The following is a 14,659-nucleotide window of genomic DNA, read 5'->3' as shown; positions in this document are numbered from 1 at the left end:
TCAGATGTGTTAATCTAGTCCTCGAGCTTCAACCGGAGACCGGGGTCGAGGTCTTGCCCCGCTCCATGCATGATGTGGCTCCACGCGGCTCCTGGAAGCAGTGGTATGTCCCCACTCTGGCTCCTACCTGTAGGGGCAGCCAGGGGGCTCCACACGCTGCTCCTGTCCCAAGTGCTGCCCCCACAGCTCCTATTGGCCAGGAACCACTGCCAAGGGAAGCTGTGGGTGTGGTGCCTGCGGACTGGGCAGCACGCAGAGCCGCCTGGCTGCGCCTCCCTGTTGGAGCCAGAGCGGTGGACATGCCGCTGCTTCCTGAAGCTGCTTGAGGTAAGCGCTGCTCGGAGCCTGCTCCCTGACCACCTCCTGCACTCCAGCCCTGATTCCCCCTCCCACCCTCCAAGCCCCTCATCCCCAGCCAGAACCCGCACCCCAACTTCATGAGCATTCATGGGCCACCGTCCAAAACGTTTGCCTACCCCTGCTCTAGCAGCATGGGAAGCCCCTGCCTCCTGAAGTTCTATCTGCTTCCACAGCAGCAGCTGGGGGGCTTCTCTGTTGTGGCACCGTGAGGAAAAGTTCCAAACTACTTCAAATTTCTAACAAATCAGCTCAACAACATGTCCAATTCCAGTTATGTCCCAGCAACGGGTGCACCTGCAGGCTTTGGCAGCCAAGAAGCTGTTTCTCTGCTTCTCCTCCTCTTATCGTGTGTCTTGATAGGAAGCTCAGCTTTAGGGGCAGGCTGCTGTTTTCCCCTCATCCCCTTTTCCAGAAAAGTGGCAGACGGGATTGGAAAAGCTGCCTTGAGGGAATGACAGCTTCCTGTATCTCATCTCTGTGAGGAGAGGGAGCAACATCAGAAGGGCAGCTTGCAGTGTCGTTTATTATCCCTTTTCAGACCCTCAGGGCATAGTTTGATGGCAAAGATGAGTTCATCTCCCCACCCTGTTTCATCAGTTATGATGCAGAACTCTACAAGGACAGCGGTGGAGTGAGGCTCATTAAGTGCTGTTGTATAACGAAGTTAGGGGTTGGCAGGCCAGCAACTACCATTTAAAAGGAAGCAGTGGGGTGCAGGACTCTTCATTTGTCCTGAGGCATCCTCTCTTCCTCTTAACCTTCTGGTTGCCATACTAGTCCAAAGCCACTGACTGCCTCCAAGCAGAATTAACAAAACGGTGGCTAACTTTCAGATTCAGAATTCTGGCTTAACCTGCACCTGTGGGGAAAACTGGCTACCTCAAAATGGACAAGTCACTACAGTTGGCACTTACTTCCTTTGCAATCAGCCCTGTATTCAGGGATGGGCAAGCTGGTATTAACATAGTAGCTGAAAAGTCTTGCAAGACAGTCACTGTATTGTTAGTTAAGCCACGAACCTGCATTGGAGTGGCAATATACATGTCAGTTATAAGTTTCTGACTACTCAAGTCCCTTCAGTGATGCCTGTTTCCATGCCTTAGAACCCCATGCACCATATCAGTTATGCTGATCTGTTTTCTTACAATAATTTTTAAATTCCAGTGGACATGTTGTGGTAGCTCCAATTCCTTGGATAAATAGGGCAATAAATAGACTTTGAGGGTTTAGGCTCTAAAGTGTGTGTTTTAAAATGAAGAAAGGGAGGACCTGCAGGTTGGGGGGAGGAGGGGAAGCAGGAGAACACTGTTGGAAGAGAACTGGGAGGCTGACTTTCTGATGGAGATCGCCAGAACACAGTAAAGGACAAACACTTTTTTTCTTTAAGACAAATGGATGGGAAAAACCTTTAATGAGACTACCCTATACTATTCCAGTTTACAGGTATAATTTAGAATCACAACCACAAATAATATACTATTGAAAAAATTGAGGCAAAATTGTGTATAGCGGTGCATGCTGCACCTTTTTAGATTAGACCATTAATTCAACAGCTCATTTCATAGGCACATTGAGTCATTTAAACTCCAGCATGGCAAGGCCGGAGTATGGATGGAGCATTAACTCTCAGGCCTATAATCCACAGTTACTATGCTAGAACTCAAGCGAGAAGAAAATCTCATCACAGAACTAAACACAAGCCTTGGTAAGGAAGATGAGAGCATGACTTTTAAAAGTGTGGTCACAATGACCAGCAAGAGGTGAAAGCAGCATGCGCCAATCCCACCACTCTCAACGTGCCACATGCAAGCAAGAAACTGTAGATGGGAATCATGGAGCAGCAGCAGTCTTCTAATCGAGCGCCTTTACTCGATATGATTTGTACCGCAGCTGCAAAGAAATATATTGCAGCTGGTTTTGTGTGTGCCATGCACAAGTGCTGGTGTTTCCTGTAGCATAGCTTTAGGAAAGAAGTGTGACTGGTTGGGCTGAGGCCCACAGAGCACCAGGCTGGCTCTCCCGCCCTCCCTCCCAACTAGCAACCGATGTTCTTTTTTTAAAGGGTAGTCTGAAGTTACGTTTTATCAAAAGCTCACTGGGCTTTTTTAAAGTACTCATGAGTGCTCAGCTGGCTGGAACGTCAGGAAAATTTAATTTCACAGTGGAGGAAATAACCTATTTTTGGCAAAATGAATAAACTTCACCAACCTCCTCCTTTCTTCTTGTTCATGATCTCAGCCTGCAGTGGAAACTAAAGTAGGGCCCTATGTTTAAAGAAAATAATATACATCTCCCCTGAACACTTGGAAGGCTGCCTCTTACCACCCCACTCTCCAACTGAGACCTACCTTCTTCAGTGGATAGAACTTCCTCTAGTGATCCGTAATGTCCTCGGTGCTGCTACTCTGCCTGGGAAGGGACCAGTGCCCACATCCTCAAAGGTGTTTAGGCTCGTTGACTTCCATTGAAATCAGTGGCATATCTCTGAGGATCTGGGCCACAGTTCCTTGAGGCTTAAGAAGCAGTAGAGGCTGCTGGGAATTCTAAACATGCTGCAGCTGTAATGGTCAGTGTCTTAGTGTGAAGGATGCTCAGTGACACTCCACTAGCCCACATAGGACCCAGGGGCCTGCAACAGGGACACACACAAAAACTTGGGCCTATGACAACTTTCTTCCTTTTTCTTAATTTTCCACCTAGGGTTGGGTATGGAGTAAACTCTCTGCTTCTATCTAGGTATCATGCAGCCCCCAAAACTGTACTTTGAGCCACTGCTGGGGTGGGCCAGGATGCAGCAGAAGAGACCGTTTGCTCCATGTGTGCAAATATGGAAAAATTCCAAACATGGAAAAATTTGCTTTTAGCTACCGCAGATGCTGTGGGCAAACGGTCCTGAAGAATCAAATAAGTGCTGTTGTGACTGTGAAGACATGCAGGCAGCCGCTGGGCCTAGCATTCACCCACATTCTTTCCCTATGTGGGTTGAGTGAGGCACAAGTTGGTGAAGTGACTTGCTGCTCGGTCGCCTAATGAGTTAGTGTAGCTATTGGAACTGATTTTCCTGGCTCCCAATCCTTGACTTTAAGCACTAGTGCATGCAGCCTCCTTCATTTCCTCTGCTCAAGTATAGTGCCAACTGAAATGCATAGAAAGGAAAAGTGTCATGCCATGCTGGGAAAACTCCTGCTGTGCCACCATCTTCAGGTCAACCCTAAAATTCCCCGAGTTCTCCTAAACACTTCAAACTTGTATATTCCAAGGTTCTCTAAATACTATTCGGTAACAGACAAAACTTAATAGCAGTCTACAACATTTTTTGGTCTGGTCCTGTTTATAGGATCTTAAGTGCTGTACAGACATTTACCATTATTTTAAAATCCATTGTAACAAAAGTTAGAGGATAATAAGAGCACATTTCATCCAAATGTCTCAGAGTGCTTTACAAAAGGTGAGTAAGCATTATCTTCATTTGACATGAGGTTAGGCTGTCTGCTCAAGATCAGTCAACTGCAGGGTTTGGAGTAGGATCCAGGTGTCCTGATTCCTAGTCCTTGCTGTTACCACCACACATGTTGGCTTTCAGAGTTTGAGACTCAGATTTAAAGGTCTGTTAAAACGTGTTAGCTAACAAGTGATTGTTCAACATCTTATAAAAATCTACCGAAGGTGAGGAGTGCAGACTGCTAAGATTGGAGCCTGGACAAACTCCCATGTAGATAAGTAAAATGAAGTGGGCCCTGTTACGACCACTAAGGCTGATGAAAAGTGGTAGGCTTTTTCAGAGACTATTCATAGTCATGGGCTTGGGTAAAACCTTCCAAAGTACTTAAGTCCCATTTTCAAAAGTGACTTAAGAGCCTGAGTCTCATTGAAAATCAGCAGGATTTTGGCCCACCCATTTAAAGTCCAATTGACTTTCAATGAGATTTAGGCTCCCAAGTCACTTAAGTACTTTTGAAAATGGTACCCCCCAATCTATCAGCGAGCCACTGAACAATGGATCACCTCCTTGGAGGCTTTCAGAATGGGGTTTTTGCTCTATCGAGGTACTATCTTAACATAGACTCCGTTTTTTGGTGCTAATGACGATACAGATGTCAACTGCAAAGGAATCTGAAAAAGAGAAAATAAATTACATATTTTATACGCTTACTCTCTTTCACACAGTGTATGGCGCGGTGCATACGTGTAAAAGCTTCACAAGTACAAACTGATGTTTTCAGTTTCCTTTATGAGATTAACTCATACAGACGTCATGGAAGTTGTAAAGTGTCCATTTTATAGCCAGTTGTTGGCAGTATAATGGTAATAATAATTTTTTTTTTTAGGTTAGGCAGTGGATGCTCAGGTATCTTACAAATCTAAATAAAATAAACTGCCATAAGCTCTGGAGCTGCTAAATATACAGTAGGTACAAACACAGAAGTACCAACGTACTCTGATAAACACACTGGTGTAAATTGACATAGACTATTTACGCCAGCAGAGGATCTGGGCTGTAGGCTCTATGGCTTATAGAAGTTTGTTTTATTTACTAAATGACAAATCCAGTTATATTTTGATTAAAGTAATGTGATTCAGCACTGCTGCCACTTTTATTATACGCATATGCCTGTTAGTTTTTTTGCATGACTGTACTATGACACATCACCGGCCACCTATAGAACAGTCTGTCAGTTCCCAAGAGAGTTGACAGGTGTCGTCCATAAGTTTCCACATATACAAACCTGGGTCTCGGGACTGGTTTCAAATTTGAACTTCTGCAAGATCCGCAGCAGGGTCATCTTTATCTCCAGCAAAGCCATCCTCATGCCAATGCAGCTGCGAGGTCCTGCTCCAAATGGGAGGTATGTGAAGGGATGCTGCTGTAGTTTGGCCTCTGCTGTGAACCTGCAAGGTGGGCAAATTGGAAACCAGCTCAAGAAACGGTTTTCATACTGATGTGATTTTTCTGCTCACATCTTGAGAAAGCTGGATTTAAATTGGTCTCAGTAAACCATTCTCAAGGGGACCGTTAGCAAATTCTGCTCTAAACTAAAACGTCCTTTGTCAATGAGTAGTTCTCCCGGCAGGACAAACAGACTTTCTTTGTCATTTTAAAAAGGATGTCTTTAATGAACTGCCCTCACTAAACACTCATTATCTGAGGAAACTACGGAACACTAATTCGGGCGTTATAGCAACCCAGACCCTATGCATAAACTAACGGCGAAATTACTGCCTGCATATGCCAAGAGCAAACTAATGAACTCTGATCTAGAATGAGCAAGAATGCTGCCCCTGCATTGCAAAAGCAATGTAAATTGGTAGAGCCTGCCTGGGATTCTCTTCAGGATGGACGATGAGAAAAACAGGAATATGAAAGCAGGGATCTGATTGGCTGGGGAAGAAGGCTCTTATTGCACAGATGTATCCCACTGTTTTATGTGTGCTCCATCCATAGAGGAAGTAGGGGATTTAGGTTTTTAGCTCAAACTGAAGGCATGCATGCTCTTAATTCTGGAGGTGCCCAGCTCAATTACTAGTGAGGACTAAGGTGGCAGTCATCCAGAAGAGGCCAGGGTAGCTAATTCTTTCAAAATACCTAATAAAAACATTAGAAATACACATTAGAAAAAAGGCACAATTTTTTAACAGCAAGGCAGAGTAACCTTTGGAACAAACTACCAAGGGATGTGGTGGAAACTCTATCCCTTGCAGCCTTACCTTCCAGAAAAGCAGCCAGTCTGGATTTGGAGTTTTAGCCAGACCAGGGATTGGGCTCAGTGCACCCAGCAATCCATCTGAAATCTAGGGCCTTCTGCCCTTCAAAGCTATGAACACTCTAGAAAAGCAACAACATGTCAAGAGGTGCCATTGTACTAGATATCTGCTCTTACTGGGCTAGGCCCTCCCTTACCGTAGGGAGCCAAGGGCTGATGCGCCAGTACAGAACTGCCCTAATGCCAGCTGAGCCATCCACATACCTTTAAGGGCACTTGTGCTGGGAGGGGGGCAATGAGCCTCCCCTCCACGTGCACCTCGCGAGTGCAAGGACCAGCCAGAGTTGCAGCTCCTGCCCTGGGGTCTGGAAAGGCCCCAGAGAGAGGCAATGAACACAGCAGGACTTAAATACGATGAGAGCTTTTGAAGGCTATTTCAAGACTGAGATTACCTCGCCTGGAAAGGAAAAAATCATCATGTGCGGGTTGTATTAATGGTAGCACCTAAAGGCCTCAAAGAGAGAGTGGGACCCCAGAGAGTGTCTTAAGAACTGTACAAACATATAGTGAGAGACACCTCCTGCCTCAGGACTTGGTCGAGGTATTCAGCATTATGGCATGCGTAGTGAAAAAATGTGTCTCCCCATTTTGGTATGTCCCAAAATACAAGAACAATGGGACTAAAGGTCAGTAAACTTACAGATAACCAATTCTTCTTCATGCAACATAATCAATCTGAGGATGGTTCACCAACAGAAGGCCAGAGAGAAAAATACCGGGGATGATTTTTTTTTTTTTTTTTTTTAAAGAGAAAGATGCCTAATCTTATGACCGCTAACAATACTGGCAAACTATGCAAGCTAAGGTGAGTCTATGGGTAATTGTACCTCCTGCTTCAGGAAGAGGTGAAGAAAGACATTTGCCTCGGCTTCACCACGCACAGCACTGCACATCTGGTCAAGTGCATTATAGTTCCCATCCCCCAAACACTTTCCTTTAAAGCACTGCTTACTGAACACTTCCAGAAGCTGGAGTAGATGATGAGGTCCAGTGGTCAACAGAAGACCCAGACATGACATCTGTCACTAGAAAGATCATTGCCAGACCTCTCATCTGAACCTGAGAATACAATACAAATGCTCCTTTCTCCTAAAAAGAGGTTTAATGGGCAGCAGGTTTAAAACAAAAGAAAGTATTTCTTCACACAATCCACAGTCAACCTGTGGAACTCTTTGCCAGAGGATGCTGTGAAGGCCAAAACTATAACAGGGTTCAAAAAAGAACTAAATAAATTCATGGAAGATAGGTCCATCAATGGCTATTAGTCAGCAAAGGCATGGGATGGTGTCCCTAGCCTCTTTTTGCCAGAAGCTGGGAATGGGTGACAAGGGATGGATCACTTGATGATCACCTGTTCTGTTCATTCCATCTGGAACACCTGGCATTGGCCAGTGTCGGAAGACAGGATACTGGGCTGGATGGACCTTTGGTGTGACCCAGTATGGCCATTCTTATGTTCTGACCCTGGTGCTGCCCCTCTTTATGGGCTAAGACAGAGAAAACAGACAACTAGTATACAGGATGGACTGTTCCAAGAGGATTCCTCTTTACAAACCCACTTACATGTGTAGTTACATTAGTCCTTCAGAGCTATTCTTAGAAAGTCTGCATCACACCCAGTGTGTTTGAGAGGCTAGCATTTTGTACTAGAACTTTCACAAGATGGCAACTTGAGATGCAGGTCTTATCAGCAGTGTCCACTAAGCAAACCTGTGCTTCTACATAGTATTGGATCTGCAATAATTCCAAGAACACTTTTTGTCTGCTAACCTCTGCAGCTGCAGGATAGTCTCTTCTCCATGCAGTTGTTATACAAACAGAACTCCGTTAAGACCCAGTTTGAAAGTGAGAAAAGCTTTACATGAAAGTCTGTCCTGCAAGCAGAATGAAGAACTTGGACCCTATCCTGCTCCCACTGAAGACAAAACTCCCACTGGCTTCAGGTACAGGAGTAAGCCCCTAGCAGCACACCCAGACTGTTCCAGGATCTCAGACAGAAAGGCTGCTCTGAAACAGCCATGCACTGGAGGAGAATTCTGGGTAATTACATGCAAATGAATACAATGGGTAGCCTATTTTTATTCCGAATTTCTATATCCAGGAGTGGCCAAAGTAGCAGCATTTGACCAGGGACAGGTTATACCCATGCCAGGTGAGCAACCACAGACATGGCATTGGTTCCTATTTAAGACTCATCTACCAGTAGCCAACTACTTTGGTGGAGGTGATGCTGGATACGGTGTCTACCTGCTCCACGTTAACAGCTGATTGCTGGGGCTGTGTTGGGTTCAGGAATTATGCAGCAAAGGGGGTTGCCTGGTGTATTCATTTGAATATCCATATACTGAATGCATTTCTAGTGCATGGGATTGGCATCCTGGGAACAAACTGCTTACACACAGAGCACTCTTTTTTTATTAGCCACACAGGAAACAGCAGTTAAGGCAGGACTTTGTTCTAAATGGTCTAAATAAGGACAATGGTACAAGAGATGTTGAGCAGTATCCCACATACCTCTCAGGGACGAATTTCTCAGGTTCTGGCCAGAGCTCAGGGTTATAATGTAGAGGTCCAACTGCAATTTCTATTATGGCGCCAGCTGGAATACGCTGTCCCATCACTACGCAGTCCTTTGATGTCTCCCGAGTGAACCTGCAATAGTTAAATGTCACCGACCCCAGATGAGTAAGTAGAAAAGTACAAAGGCAGGGTGTTGAAAGCAGCCATTGAATAAGTCATCTGTGTTTGTTTTTACAATGATTGGGGAAGCAAGATGGTGATCACTGGTAGATAAGCAGAACAGCAGTTGCTTGCCGCACAAAGGGCATCTTCACCATAAAAATAGAGAGCATGGACTTTTCAGGGAACCGCAAATGAAATATGGATCCTTGCAGCACGAGAATAGGAGTTAGAATTCATCCCAAATTGGTAACTGTTGCTGCTAGATGAGGCTCTGGTAGCGCTATTATTAAGGTTGCCTGACATGTCCCATTATTAGACCGTTTTCCTTTGCTTATAACTTTGTCAAACCTTCCATTTGGACTCTGATTTCCCATGCCAGGCGTCTGCCTCAAGCTGAAATGTTTGAAAATTTCAGCCAAAATAGTTCCGTTGTTTCTGAGAACGAGGCTAAGGGGAAAATGTATCGTTTTGCCCGTATTAAAAAATTCTGGAGACATTTTCTTTGGGAAGTGCTAGCATCTCCATGCTCTTGAGCAGGGACTGACATTTGGGAGAGGTTGTCCTTTGTATCAGGGATGTACTGTTGCTGTCTTTGTGAAAATTTGGCCAAGTTATAAGCCTCTGAAAAATTGCAGTTTGCATATGCTCAGTAGAGACTTGCTAGAGTTTAATAGCTAAAGATCTCCAAAGATTGTCTGCACTGGGCATGCTACAGCCCAGGCCTGAGCAGGACTTTTTCTGCAATTGTAGCTCTGCGCTGCTGCAGGCTAGCTCCAGACACTGTAATTGAGAACAGGGAGCACGTCTCTCTGGTGCTTTCAATGCCCCCCTGTTGTACTCAGGCAATGAGGGGGAGGAAGCATCCTGATTTGAAAGCAGAGGGGATAAAAACTAGACCAGGGGAAGGGATGCAAAGGTGAGGGGAGCAAATTGAGACAAGGAGCCTGGAGGGGTGGGGATGACTGGTACTGGAGGTTGGTGGACAGGAAAGAGGGCGATGGAAACTTGAACTAGGGGTAGAGAGATAGGGACTGGGAACTGGCTGGGAAAGCAGACTGGTACTGGCAGCAAAATGGGGAAGACAGATCAAATGAAGATTTAGGGACAGAGCTTGGGACTGGCTGTGCAAGGAGCCTGGGAATCAGTGGGTTGAAGGGGACAGATCTGATGAGGAGCCAAGATGTGGGGGAAAGAGACTGGGATAAGGAGCTGGTGATGGGACAATGGGACTGGACAAGGATCCTGAGAACACAGACTGAGAACCAGTGGGGATGGCAAATGTGGTTGAAGGGAGAGGGTAGGAATTGGAGGCCGGGGGGGGGGGTCAGAGACCGAGCAGATGAGGAGGTAGTGAACTGGTACTGGCTGGGCAAGAAGACTGGGGACTAGGAGATGGGAAGCATGGGGGGAAGTGGGAATGACTGGGCAAGGAGACTGGAAGGGTGGGGTGGTGGGCGAGTGGGATCGGGACTCTCCAGGGGAAAACTATGATTGGTCGGGCAAGGAGAGTGGGATTTGGATAAGAAACCTGAACTGGCTAGGTAAGGAGAATGGAATTGGGATGAGGAGTCAGGAATGGGGAAGAGAGAGGACTGGGGAGGGAACAGGGCAGAAGGGATCAAGTTTTGGGGGAAATGGGCAGAATAGTCTGTCCCCACGAGAACACACTGCCCTCCAGAGCTTGGGATGGAGCCGAAGATTCCCATTCTGAGCCTCACCATTTCTCTGTTGTCAGCAAAAATCTATGAAACCAACCGGCAAAGTGTCTCACTCTGATCCACAGACAGAATGGCAACCTACTACTGCTATCAACCATTTACTCAGCTCAGGAGGCAGAGGTCTGAGCAGCGGATAGGGTTGCCAACCCTCCCGGTTTTGCCAGGAGTCTCCTGGAATCAGGCCCTATCTCCCAGAGGCTACTGAAGCCAAACCAGGAGATTTTAGGTGCTAAAAGTCCAGTGGCGCAGCAGGGCTAAGGCAGGTTCCCTGCCTACCCTAGCCCCACACTGCTCCCAGTGGGGGCAGGGGCCTCTGTGCACCCCGAGCACCGACTTCACAGCTCCCAGGGGCCCCAGGGACTTGTTAGCCACTTCTGGGAGCAGTGCAGGGCCAGGGCAGGCAGCCACCCTTAGCCCTGCTGCACCGCTGACCACGAGCCATCCCAGGTAAGCGCCTCCCAGCTGGAGCCTGCACCCCGCACCCTCTCCTGCACCCCAACCCCCTGCCCCAGGCTTAGGCCAGAGCCCCCTCCCACACTCCGAACCCCTTGGGCCCCATCCCAGAGCCTGCACCCCCTCCCGCACCCCAACCCCCTGCCCTAGCCCGGTGAAAGTGAGGGGGTGGGGGAAGGTGAGCAACAGAGGGAGGGGGGATAGAATGAGTGGGGTGGGGCCTCAGAGAAGGGGTGGGGCAGGGGGGTAAGGGTGTTTGGGTTTGTGTGATTAGACAGTTGGCAACCCTAGCAGGGGATCCAAAGGTTCCAGCAATGCTGATGGCCCATGTGGGTATCAGTATGATGCTACATTATGGAATGTCTAGGTTTTCTTTTTCAGTTTGCTTTTTTATAAACATAGGAAATTACTCACAGAAAAAATTAATGGTGCAAAATCAGAAGTCAGGAAATCCAGCATTAAGGTGCCTGTGCAACCTTAATTCTGCCTCCTTATGCATATGAATTATGATATAGCCTATAGGGGCTGGGACTAGGGGTGTGGAGGGTGCTGCTGCACCCCCTGACTTCAAGTGGTTTCCATCATATTCAGGGTTTACAGTTTGGTTCAATGGCTCTTAGCACCCCCACTATACAAATTGTTCCAACGCCCATGATACAGCCTTACATTAATGACGCCATAGTACTTTTGTCACAGGTCCCTCGCCCTCATTCACTGCACAGGATGGACCTTCTCTGGAAATGAATTGGGGTTGTGTGAAGGAGGCTGTTCTCTGTAGGATGCCTCCTTCATTTGTTGCAGTAGCTAGAAGATGTGTAGTGAATGAGACAAAGGATTGCAGGAAGAGAAAGGATGATCTTATGGGTAAGGCAGTTGAATGATGCTCTGGAGAACTGGCTTCTCTCCCTGCCTCTGCCACAGAGTTCCTTCCTGATTCCGGACAAGTCCCGTATACCAAACTTTTCAGAGTTGGTCACTAATTGCTGTGTTCCTTATTTTCTGGGTCCCCAACCTGATACCCTGGGGTCTGATGTCCAGAAGTGCTGAGCGCTCAGCTGTGATGGCAGTCAATAGGAGCTGGGCTTGGACACAAAGTGCTGTGTAATTCTAAGCATGCTGAAAAATCACGTGCTAGGCCCTTTCACTCAGGCATCCCAAATTAATGGACACTTTTGAGCTTAATCTATTTATGTTTCAGCTCCCCATCTGGAAAATGGAGACAGTACCACTCCCTCACCTCACAGGGGTGTGCGAACATAAATTAATTAATGTCTGTGACTCTCTCAGCTCTGTAGTGATGAGCTCACAGAAAAACCCACGAGGGAATTAATAATTCTGTTTTCAGAGCACAGTTTGAATAGTGTGCAGTAAATGAGACCTGGGGCCACACACTGAACAATGCAGATGAAAGAAAAGATTGAATAGCTGCTCACTAAGTGAGCACTGTCCATCCTGTGCACCAAATGAGGCAGGGTCCTGTGGAAAAAATAGCCATGTGGTCATGTCAGTAGAGACTATCATAATGCATACACGTAAGGGGGCCAGATTAAAGGTTAGCTTTATTCTGTCATTTCCTAACTTCTGAGAGCTTGACTTTGCAACCCTTCATAATGTTCTTTTAAGGGAGGTTTTTATGAGTAATTTCATGTTTCTATTACCATAGCAACTAGAGGCCCCAGCTCCTATTGTGCATTGTTATCTCCTGATGGCTGTTTGGTATCCTACATGTTAAATTAGTTTGATGGTCTCCTCTCATTAGCCACTGAAAATCACAGAAACTGCTACCAGAACTGGCTCCCTTCTTAGAGAGAAAGGATGGTCTTTTAGTTAAAGCGCTAGCCTAGCACTAGAGATCTGGGTTTAATTCCCGGTTTTGTTACAAACTTCTTGCATGACCTTGCACAAGACACTTAGGTGCTTTAGAAATTTTTACCCTAAGTGACTTAGATGCCTAAATCCAATTGAATTTCAAGCAATAAAAGATGAAGGGTAAAAAATTCAAAAGCACCTAGGTGCCTAAATCACGTGTGAAAATGAGACTTAGGTGCTTTTGAAAAATTTATCCTTCATCTTTCAGTGCCTCAATTTCCCAACTGTAAAATGGGGATAATACTTCTTTTCTCTCATCCTTCGTCTGTTTTGTCCACTTAGTGTGTAGGCTTTTCAAATTAAAGACTCTTTCTTACTATATGTGTGAATGGTTTCAAGCAAAATAGGGCCCTGATCTTGATTGGGGCCTGTAAGTGGTACAGTAATACAAATAATAATATATGAACAGTCTCAGCAGAAACCAAAGACTGCATGGACCCTGGAGGCCAAACTGTTATCTCATCCCTAAAAAGTGCTTCCTCCAGATCTGCAGTGACCTCATGACTGGGGTACTATGTATGATTACTGGTGCCTGCCCTGTACCTATTTAGTGAATAAATAGAAGATTTCAGTCTCTAGGACTGCCACTTTGGCACTATTCACAGCATAATGTTCTCACTCACACAAAATTAAATAAAAATAGATAACTATGAACCAAAGCCTGGAGAAAAATATTGACAAGTCCTCCCTTTTGCTGAAAAGTGAATAGGATGTTGGTGAAAGGTACTGGACCACCAGCTCTGCAGAGTGAAGTTCTCTATTTATTCAGATTGTTTTTAAATATCTCTCACTCATGGTAGTAAAATTATTTTGTTTGCTATTGAATTTTCACTATTTCTTTAAAAAGGAAAGGAGGACTTGTGGCACCTTAGAGACTAACAAATTTATTTGAGCATAAGCTTTCGTGAGCTGCAGCTCACTTCATCGGATGGATTCAGAAGTGAGCTGTAGCTCACGAAAGCTTATGTTCAAATACATTTGTTAGTCGCTAAGGTGCCACAAGTACTCCTTTTCTTTTTGCGGATACAGACTAACATGGCTGCTACTCTGAAACCTGTCACTATTTCTTTGTATTCTGGAATACAGCACTATTCTTGTCTTATGTATCTGGCATCTTTGCAATGCACTGGGCCTTAGATAGAGATCAGGAACAACCACAAATGACATCAATGGAAGCTTCAAAATAACTTCCTTCTCTTCTAATTCTGTTTCCCATCTGACAAACATTGATTGTTTCCCAGTGTTTCAGACAGAGTTGAAATTCAAATGTCCCTGATGCTTAACAGGCACAGGAACTTCCATTTATATACCATGGATTTCAGAGTAAAATGTTGTCGTTTATGAGCAAGCATAATTAACCCTTATAACCCTGTGCAACTCCACAGAAAATCTTGGAAGATCCTGCCCTCAGGTCTTGGGGGTAAGTAAAAGAGGGGTTAATTTTCAGCTATTTTATTTTAAGGTACTTGTTACCATAGAGTGGGATTTTCCAAAGTGCTCAGCATTGGCCTAACTCTACTCCTACTGAAATCAAGGGGAGCTCTACCATTGACTTTAATAGAAACAGAGTTAGGTTAATGCTGGTTTGCTTTTGGAAATCCCACCCCGAGACCTGAGATTTGTGTTCTGTTACAGTTTTGTGATCTTACACGGTTTGCTAATTTCCCCTCCACTTTTTTGAAATAAACACTTCTAAGCTCCCTGGGAAATTATTTTAATATCAGTTAAGGAAAATTTCGAATAACCACTGGATGGAGGCACTAGAGTTAGCTATAATGGTATAGTACAGTATTAGGGCAGAATGTTATACTACAG

The 14,659-nt window shown here is 45.5% G+C and overlaps 1 protein-coding gene across 4 annotated transcripts in view; it reads right to left on the bottom strand.

Moving 5' to 3' along the window:
• Window positions 1-1,763: 1,763 nt before the first annotated feature.
• Window positions 1,764-14,659, bottom strand: part of TBXAS1 (thromboxane A synthase 1) — a 324,038-nt gene continuing 311,142 nt past the window's right edge. For 3 of the 4 annotated variants that reach the window (XM_084632610.1, XM_084632611.1, XM_084632609.1), the window contains 3 exons: window positions 8,637-8,774; window positions 5,088-5,250; window positions 1,764-4,473 (listed from right to left, as the gene is read on the bottom strand). In XM_084632610.1, the coding sequence (XP_084488736.1) occupies window positions 4,399-4,473; window positions 5,088-5,250; window positions 8,637-8,774 (376 nt within the window). In that variant the 3' untranslated portion in view covers window positions 1,764-4,398. The remainder of the gene's footprint in view (window positions 4,474-5,087; window positions 5,251-8,636; window positions 8,775-14,659) is intronic. The other variant, XM_084632612.1, reaches the window with a different exon arrangement.

The sequence above is a fragment of the Lepidochelys olivacea genome, assembly GCF_965140295.1.
Source record: "Lepidochelys olivacea isolate rLepOli2 genome assembly, chromosome: 1".
NCBI lineage: Eukaryota > Metazoa > Chordata > Testudines > Cheloniidae > Lepidochelys > Lepidochelys olivacea.
The sequence above is the reverse complement of the archived record's forward strand: the minus strand, read 5'-3'. Positions and strand labels throughout refer to the sequence as shown.